The sequence below is a fragment of the Sinocyclocheilus anshuiensis genome, unplaced genomic scaffold, assembly GCF_001515605.1.
Source record: "Sinocyclocheilus anshuiensis isolate Anshui unplaced genomic scaffold, SAMN03320099.WGS_v1.1 scaffold309, whole genome shotgun sequence".
Taxonomy (NCBI): domain Eukaryota; kingdom Metazoa; phylum Chordata; class Actinopteri; order Cypriniformes; family Cyprinidae; genus Sinocyclocheilus; species Sinocyclocheilus anshuiensis.
The window spans coordinates 322,591-332,400 of record NW_015539839.1 but is presented as its reverse complement, the minus strand read 5'-3'; the positions used below and the strand labels follow the sequence as shown (position 1 = coordinate 332,400).

At 39.3% G+C, this 9,810-nt stretch overlaps 1 protein-coding gene across 2 annotated transcripts in view; it reads left to right on the top strand.

Moving 5' to 3' along the window:
• The window catches only part of smad1 (SMAD family member 1), a 25,891-nt gene that overhangs the window by 7,120 nt on the left and 8,961 nt on the right, over positions 1-9,810 (top strand). For both annotated transcript variants that reach the window (XM_016480695.1, XM_016480696.1), the window contains one exon: positions 7,667-8,250. In XM_016480695.1, the coding sequence (XP_016336181.1) occupies positions 7,851-8,250 (400 nt within the window). In that variant the 5' untranslated portion in view covers positions 7,667-7,850. The remainder of the gene's footprint in view (positions 1-7,666; positions 8,251-9,810) is intronic.

Below are 9,810 nucleotides of genomic sequence, written 5' to 3'. Positions count from 1 at the left end.
TTCTCTCCTGAGTTCAAGTGAGAAATAATCTGAGAGATAGTTGAGTCAGCACTCTGCTTTTCAATTAGATCCTGAACTGACAGGCGAGGTATGAGTGAAATTCCAAGTTCTTCTTCCTCATAGCTTGGCACTCATAGAGTGCCGTGCTTGGCACGGCACTCGAACTCATAGCAAGGGACTGGACTAGCACTGCTTGATTACTTGCACCTTCCTCAACATCTTCAGGCATTGAACAAATCATATGCTTATCACAGATGGCTTCAACCTCATCCTGTGAAAGACTTGTTGTTCCTGGATTTTCAAGATGTAAGGTAAAGAACTTATCAATCCTGTCTTGTTCCTTTCTTGAGACAACATCTGTGGTCACATCATGAGGACGCCTAGATAAGCCATCAGCATCAAGATTAAGTTTTCCTGCCCGATACTTCAAGGAAAAGGAGTAAGTAGGAAGAGCAGAAAGCCAACGATAGCTGGTTGCGTCCAGCTTTGCAGTAGTTAGAACATATGTAAGTGGGTTACTGTCTGTTACAACTGTGAACTGACTTCCATAAAGGTAATCATTGAACTTTTCAGTCACAGCCCACTTTAAAGCAAGAAATTTGAGTTTGTGCGCTGGATAGCGACTCTCACTGAATGACAAACCCCTACTGGCAAAAGCAATTGCCCTCATCTTTCCTTCCTGTTCTTGGTATAGTGCAGCTCCTAAACCCGTAGTGCTTGCATCCGTGTGCAAAACATACGGGAGTTTAGGATTTGCAAAACCTAAAATAGGAGCAGAGATATTAAATATATTACAAATAGATTAAGGAGCAGAGGTAAGTTTGTCAATGATTTCATCAAAAGTTTGCTGACAAGTAGCTGTCCAACGCTGTTTGAATGGCTCTCTTGGGTTTAAGTATTGACCTTTCATCTCTTGAGTCTTCCTCGATTTGCGAAGCGGAGGGTAGCCAGAGGTGAGATTGTTAAGGGGTTTTACTATTTTGGAAAAGTCTTTGATAAATCTCCTGTAATACCCGGCGAAACCAAGGAAGGACCTGAGTTCCTTTAAGTTTGTCGGACTTGGCCAGGTTTTTAGGGCCTGGATCATATCAGGATCTGTCTCAACACCGTCTGCAGACACAATGTGCCCTAGATACCTTACAGATGTCTGGGAAAATTTACATTTTGACTGTGGCAAAGAATTGTTAGACTTTGGCTGAAAGATGATTGACTCATTAGAGGGTGTGACATCACTGTGTGGGTTTACCATCGTAGTCCGCCCTAATACTCTTTTCTGGGAGCCTACGTAATCAGGTTCAGTTGCCAGAAACTCAGATTCAGTCTGTGGGAGAGATACAGCAGAGGCTGTAAGTTTAGCCAACTCGTGCTGCAAAAGCTCTTCCATCGGCTTGCCTGTTACTTTTGAAATTTCTCGTAGCCCTTCAATGAAAGTGTGGGTTGCACTGCTGCTGGCTGCCGGTGTATACACACTGGTAAGGGACTTAATACTGTAAGTAACATCAGATGAGGTAGAGCTCTGAAAGGTACTGGGAAGAGAAGGTTCTATTGATTGCATCGCTGATTCGCACTGATTTTATAGCTTGCTTATCTTCTTCTGTTCGCAACAGCAGTAGCAAATCGGAGAATGCAGGTGGATTATTTCTTTTCTGCTCTAGCTGAAGCTCAGTTATTAAAGCATTGTCCCAGCACCCCCGGCAAAATTGTTTTAGCAAGTGCCGATCACGTTCAGTTGCAGAAACACCGCCTCTCTTAATGGCTGCGCCCAGGACCTTTTGCAATCTGTGCAAGAACTGTGATGGTTTCTCACTAGCATTTTGGAATGTACTCATAAACTTTGCAAAGAGCTCATCTCCATCCTCCACCATACCGAAAGCTGAGTCTAGGAGCTCAAGATAATCACTTGGAGGGGAATGAGGACTGAAGTGTTTCACAATATCAGCTGCAGGTGGGAGGAGACTGTCCAAAATACGTAGTGAGCGTTGCACATCCGAGAGGGTGGAGTCAGTCAAGAGGAATTCAACGTTTGTGCGCCAAGTATCATAGTCTAACTCATTAGCTGAGTATGAGGGCTTTCCTGAGAAAGGTCTCAAGCGCATTGAAGCAAGGGAATGTGAAGGAGTATCTTCACTTCTCACAATATGCTCAACAACTAATCGCTGCACTTCAGCTGGAGTCACATCACTCACTGTTACTTTCAGTGGTGTGCTCACATCAGCATTGGACCTTGAAGGTGATGTACTAAACTGTGGCAAAGAATTGTTAGACTTTGGCTGAAAGATGATTGACTCATTAGAGGGTGTGACATCACTGTGTGGGTTTACCATCGTAGTCCGCCCTAATACTCTTTTCTGGGAGCCTACGTAATCAGGTTCAGTTGCCAGAAACTCAGATTCAGTCTGTGGGAGAGATACAGCAGAGGCTGTAAGTTTAGCCAACTCGTGCTGCAAAAGCTCTTCCATCGGCTTGCCCGTCACTTTTGAAATTTCTCGTAGCCCTTCAATGAACGTGTGGGTTGCACTGCTGCTGGCTGCCGGTGTATACACACTGGTAAGGGACTTAATACTGTAAGTAACATCAGATGAGGTAGAGCTCTGAAAGGTACTGGGAAGAGAAGGTTCTATTGATTGCATCGCTGAGTCATGCCTGAATTCAACGATGAGTTGTCTGTGAAACTCTGTCTTAGGGTCATCAATACGGATGTATCGTTCAATTGAGCCATAATCTGCCAGGTGTTTCAGCACTTCATCATCTCTCTCAGTGTGAGTGAGACCACTGATTATCACAGCGTTGCGGACGCAAACACCTTCAGTGTGCATTACTTCCATTTCTAAATTAGCTTAAATACCCCTATCAAGTTTATTCTGAACTATCTGTACGACAGGCTCCTGGCTCTGGCTCGCCAAGTTTTTTGAATACAAAGACTCAAATAAATGAAAATCAAATGAAAACATTATTTTCACCCAAAAGAAAACACTTCACTTTATTTTATGAAAGAAAAAAATTGTAATAAAATGAAATAAATCACTGTTATGTATTGTGTGTTTTGTTTATTAATTAATTTCCAACTCTTTCTGTGTGACTTAATCACCTGTGCTACACATGCAAGTAACCCTAAGCCAAACCCTAATCCTAACCCTAACAATATAGTAAGTACATGTAGTTAATTAATATTATTCAGTACCTAAAGGTATAATTACACTGTAACAAGGACAGCTTAAAAGAACGTGCAACTGATTATTTATTTATCTCTTCCAGGTCAAAATAGAGCAGAATGCATTATGAAGGATTATTATTATTATTATTAATTATTATTTTGTATATAAGCATTACTATAAACATTACTCCTAAGCTGAAAATTTGATGAGATGAGCTGAAAGATCTGTATTACTGTATCACTGTTAATCTGAAAAAGCATTAAGCAATAGAAGAATCCATACACATTGATTTACTGACAGATCTTCCATGGCATGAAGTCTTCGCAAGCTCACCTGGTCCTTATTCAGCAAGAACAGATGGAAAATTCCCCACATATTTATCTTTAACCCATCTGTTATCTTCCTTAGCTTTTCTTAAGAAGAAAGAACTTGTCATGAATTCCTGCTTCCTGTCCACTGAAATTTTAGGTTCTATTATGAAAGACTACAACAATTTGATCCCTTGTGTTAATCAAAGGGAACCCAAAGACCAACCAAAAATTTATATATATATATATAATTTATTTTTTATTTTTTTCCATCTTGCAGGTTATTGGTGATGCACTTCCTGCCCTTTGCTCATCTCCTCCCTGACAACAGCATAAGGTCCCAGGCTTTTAAATGAGTATTTGGCTGCGAGATGATGCTAAATATAGCAGCAACTTTTTAGCCTCCCTTTTGCTGTGGTCCACGACAACAGCTACTACTCTCTCCGTAGTTAATAAATAGCAACTATTTTCATTGAATGACTCCAACTCTGATGTGCAGAGTTCATGCTAGTTTATAAGCCAATGACATTTTGTGATTTTGTTTAGATTTTTGCAGTAAGTTTATAAAAAATTTATTGAATTAAAATATTGTCAAATTTAAACTATAGAGGCATTTGTGTTGTGATACTTTGCCCTGATTGCATTTGTAATCTACATCAGACAAGCTTTCTAAAGTGAAACAGTAGCTGAGGGCAGTCACACTCACCGAGGACAACATTATTCTTAGCACTCAGCGTAGTTCAAATAGCTGCTATCTGATGTCACCTTACTTATCTAGTGTTGATGGGCCAGAACAGAATCAGTAGAAAAAAACTTTCTTGCCTCTCAGACTCTGATAGACTGGAAAGTCCTTGGCGAAACAAAATAACCTTAGACTTTTCATATGTGTGGAAAGAAGAGAAAAAAGGAGCAAGAATAATGTTTTGCAGCTTAGAAGTGGTTCAGTTATCATGCTCGATGTGAAAGTGTCCCACCCCGAGAAATGTATTTCAGGCCTCTTGCTTTATTCCATTGAGGATGCTATGCAGAACCATCTGGTAACTTCAAAAGAAGTGTGAACTCTTGCATTGTGCACTCTTATTTCCCTTCCCTGAATGGCTGCTTTGGGATCTCTCTGAATGGACACTTTTATCTTTATCCCAAATGCGTTTCCTTTCTATTCTCAAGATGTGGAAAGGCTCCCGTTTTACACTTTTTTTCGACAGAGTTGAAACTAGATTAACTAGGTTAACTAGAACCTATAATATGTTTCAAAGCCTATAGCAGTCTCCTCAATGGCATCCTGTTGTAAGCTGTAGCATCTTAACGAATGAGGAAACTGATATGAGTCAGGACAGTGTTCAGTGCTATACAGCATCACTCAGTAGTGTCACACCAGTATTATTTAGCATGCCGTATGAACACATCCCACTTCCCATATCCTGAAAGCCATTTTGAGAACTTACCGTAGAGCAGATGTAATTGGAAGCTTTGCGCTGTGACTCTGAAGGCAGCCATTCCGAGAAGCCGTAACAGAATGATGTCATCATCACAGTGACCTCAGGGTAAAAGATGTATTGCGTCATTTGCTCAGGATTGGTGGCATTAAAGCGTTTGTGCACGAGGATACCTCACTAAACTGATTTCAGAAAGGCTTCCAATGTAGCGTAACGGTAAAATCATCTAGCCTACAGCAAAACATAAAGAACTTCAGTGATAACTAAGCCAATATTTAATATAAAATATTTATTTTAATTACTAAAGTACTCATTTATTGCTAGAAATGAAATCAAAAGTTTAAAAGTTATTTAAAAACATATTTACCAACAAAATCACTACCAACTGCAACTTTCTGCTACCATTTTATTTTTAATTCAACTATCGAACACACAGGAAAGTGGGATATCATAGGCAGCAAAGGATAAATCTGTATTTCCTTCAAAACTGACTGACTGGGCTTGGATGTGTTTTGTTGCCTTGCTTACTTGCCTTCCTTACACAGTACTGGTATACTGTGGTACCAACTAGTCAATACATTTTAAAATCTCAACGATACCAGCCATTCTGCAGTAGCCTACTGCTAGTACTAAGTACCGGGTTGATGTGGTACTGTACCTGCTAGACGGCTGCTTTCAAATGCTGTCGTCATGTTTGTTGAAGTGCTCTGAGCGTCAAGGGTTTCTATTTACATTGTGTTTTTGCGGCACTAAGTATTGTAGCCAATCACAGACAAGTTTGTTGAGCGCATGAATGCATCGGCCAATCAGAAGCTTCTAAGTCAGTGTCTGCTCAATACATCACAGTTTGTTCAGTGTGAGCGCTGCACACTTGCGAATCATTTTGCTATAACCAACCATGTATAAACACAATGTAAATAAGAGATGCTTGTGCAGTATAGATAGGCCTGACAATCATATTTATTGATGGTACACCTTCATCGATAACGATAGAAAAAATGTTTGGTATAGCGAACGATATAGGGGCATGCTATGAATGACAAGCAGACAGCCAATAAGTTGTGACATCAGGGACGCAGTGGAATGGAATTAAAACCTCCCACAAATCCCTGAGACAAAAGTTGAACCTCTTTTAACTTTACATGGCTTTCTATACATCTCTTTTGTGAGACACAAGTGCAACAGTCATAGTTGTCCGTCTCGAAAATGCGCAGAATGTTTCTGAATATTAGTTCTGTGTGAATGGCTTGGTTTCGGTTTTAACCTAACCAAGATTTTCTCCACATTGAGCTTCTATATTTCTCTAATATTTTGAATGAAAACCGCAGCAGCAGCGCATCTTGTGGGTTCCAAATTGATAGGCTAACAAATACAATAATATACAACAATGACACTTACACTGTCATAAGCATCTCATGCGCCACTGATAAGGCTCCCAGACGCACACCTAAAATTTGAATGCACCGTTTTTGCATTCAAATGTGAATTTTATTTTAAATTTGACTAATATTCATTTTTTTATTCACAATCTCTTAAACACAGGCAGGCACAGCACTCATTTGAACATGTTTGTGTGTTGTGAATTAAATGCAATCTGTGTGATCGGCGCTTTGGCTTTTTGTATTAAGCTGCATGTACATGATGCTGTTTTGTTCATAATTGTTTATGCAATTTATGAAATTATATTTGATTTATATATGTTAGTTTAGATGTTATGCACTTTTTTATAGATTGTCGTTATTACATTGCATTGAATAAACAATTTAATGTGGTGCAATGTCGTTATTACATTGCACTGAATAAACAATTTAATGTGGTGCATTATTTTGCTCATTGATCTTTTTAATTTGACATTTGATATTTTTAATGCGATGTTTACATAATTGAATAATATTTGAAGGCTACATGCTGCTTTAACATATTATGTACTAATAGCATTAATAATGAACAAATTATATTTAATATTTTTATTTTCAAATAGTTAAATAAATAAAACATATATTAAAATAAAATAGTTGCACTGGTTTTTGCTATGGTACCCTAATTTGTACAGAGAGCAGTAGAATTTTACTGGTATTGGTACCGACAACTGAAATTTTGGAACTGTTACAATAATATTCTGAAGCCAAAAAAATAATAATCTGTGCCCATCATATGATTTTCAGTCTATATCTGACTTTCAATAACTACCAGTGACTTGTGCAGACTCCAAATCAGGCCAAAAATCTAGGCAAAAGTCATGTAGTGTATTCCAGCCTTTAGTGTCAGTGCTGGAATCTCTTAGGCTATGTTTACACGACAACGATGTAGTCAAAAACGGAAAAGTTTTTCCCTTGCGTTTTTAAAAAGTTTCATGTATACACGACAACGTTTTCAAAACGATTCGCGTTTACACATATCCGCGAAAATATTTGCTGAAGAAGTGTTAGCAAACTCTTGAGCAGCAACAACAGTATGTACTCCGCCATTGTTGTATATGTTTGTTCGTGCTTGCCTTTAAAATCGACACATACTACACACGCACATGACGTCACCGTTTTCAAAGATTCCCGTCTTGGGTGTTTACACGGAAACGATAACGGTGGCCTTTTAAAAAACTTGCACTTTGAAACCCGTTTTCAGTCCCCAAAACGCCGTTGTCGTGTAAACGAACAGGCAAAATGCATATAAAGTTTCCCGTTTTTGGCTGAAAATGTTGTCGTGTAAACAGCCCCTTAAACTGATCCCAAAGTATAAATGTCTGACTGAATTGTCTGTCTCTTTGCAGGTGCACTTGACAGTCTGACCTAGCTCTGGAACAGCACAGCTTTCAGTAATTACCCGTCCATGTGTCGCTGTGGTTGAGTTTTTGATTCTCTTGGAGGAGGCAGAGCAGAAGTTCCTTGTTCCTGTGTGGCTGAATCCTACGGAGTAACTGTGACAGCTTTGGCTGGGGCGCACGTGGCGCCACTATGAACGTCACCTCGCTCTTCTCCTTCACCAGCCCCGCGGTCAAGCGACTGCTGGGCTGGAAGCAAGGCGACGAAGAAGAGAAGTGGGCAGAGAAGGCGGTGGATGCTCTGGTCAAGAAGCTGAAGAAGAAGAAGGGTGCTATGGAGGAGCTGGAGAGGGCACTCAGCTGCCCCGGTCAGCCAAGCAACTGTGTCACTATCCCCCGCTCGCTGGACGGAAGGCTCCAGGTGTCACACCGGAAAGGGCTGCCTCACGTCATCTACTGCCGTGTATGGCGTTGGCCCGACCTGCAGTCACACCATGAGCTCAAGGCCCTGGAGTGTTGCGAGTTCCCTTTTGGAGCTAAGCAGAAAGATGTGTGCATCAACCCCTACCATTATAAGAGGGTGGACAGTCCAGGTCAGTGACTAAATATATTTGAGCCGGTTGTTCATAAGCACTACATAATAGAAGCTGATTAATTCATTGTACTAGTGGTTGGGATTCATTGAGTCATCCCAGTGATTTGAATCTTTTGAATCTGTTCATTCGGATTCATTCAGTGACCCTTTCTTTAGGCTACATCATTATGACAATAGATGGTGGCAAGTCTTTTATGATTAAGTCACTGAATCATTCCCATTATTAATATTTTAAAAACAGTCTACTGACACAAGTCTTAAGGCCCATTCACACCAAAGAAGATAACTATATGACTATAAAGTTTTAATAATCATTCAAATTCTATGAGAATAGGGAAGTCCACACCAGGACTATAGCTATAACAACACATAACAACAGTACCTTTGGAATCATTTTCAAAGCTTTTTTTTTTACCAAGCTGATGAACGACAAATACAATGACAGCCTATCAGCATCCACCCGACTTCGCTTTCTCATAGTAAAGGGAATATTGTCATCTGTTGCTGTGGGCAATATATTTATAGTTATTGTTCTTGGTTTGAACTTCGCTTTATTATTCTTATAATTAACATTTGTATTTCCACAGAATCTACTTTGAGACTCTAGAAAGAGTGTCTTAGCATCATCAGCTGTTTTCCCACAAATGACAAAAGCAGATCTATAATTTCTATTAATCTCTTCCATTTTGTGAAAATGCAGACTCCTTCTGAGAAGGATTGTATTGGTTCAGTAGGTCAAGCTGATGAATTGCTACTTCACAATCATCACTCAAATGATGTTGGCTTGTGCTCATAAGAAGTCATGTGCTTCAAAAGGGCAAGACTCCTGTGAACAGAAATTATGATGCATGGAAAGAAACAAGAATGATTTTTCTCTTTATAGATTTGTTCAAAAACACATAGGCCTATTCATTCACAATCTATACACAGGGTTCCCACTGTCATAGAAAACATTTTTAAATGTCATGGTCTGTAAATGTCATTGAAATTACTAAAATGTTAAAGTCATATATTTAATCCACTATAATTTGTTCCTTGTGATTTAAATCTCTATGAAATGTTTGTAAAAAAAAAATGTCAGAAGTCATAAACAGCTGAAAAAGTCATGGATATTCATTGGCTAAAAGGTGTTGGATCCTGAAACTAAACTGGACGTTGTTTTGTTTTTAAAGCAAGGAGATTCTGTCCATTTGAATGTTTTGTTTAAAAAAGTAATATGATATCATCTTGTATGAAAATAATGTGCAGTTTTTATTTATTAATTTCTCTTCCTCTGTCAGTGAATCCAATATGGATTATATAGCCCATATGTACTTTTTTTCATGCATGTTCCTGAGTTTTCCCTTCCCATGGTTCCTGCAGATGGTCTCTTTCTTTTTCTGTCCTTCCCCTTCCATATCGCTCTCTGGCCTCTGCCAGGTGCTTTTCTCGTTTGTTTGATCCAGATACCGCTTGAGAGAAAACTGTGGAGTCTAAAAACCTTCTGTGCTCTATGTGTTTGTGTGTGTCTTAATGGGAAACAAGAACATTTTCTTTGCCTCTGCTTATGGTAAAAGAA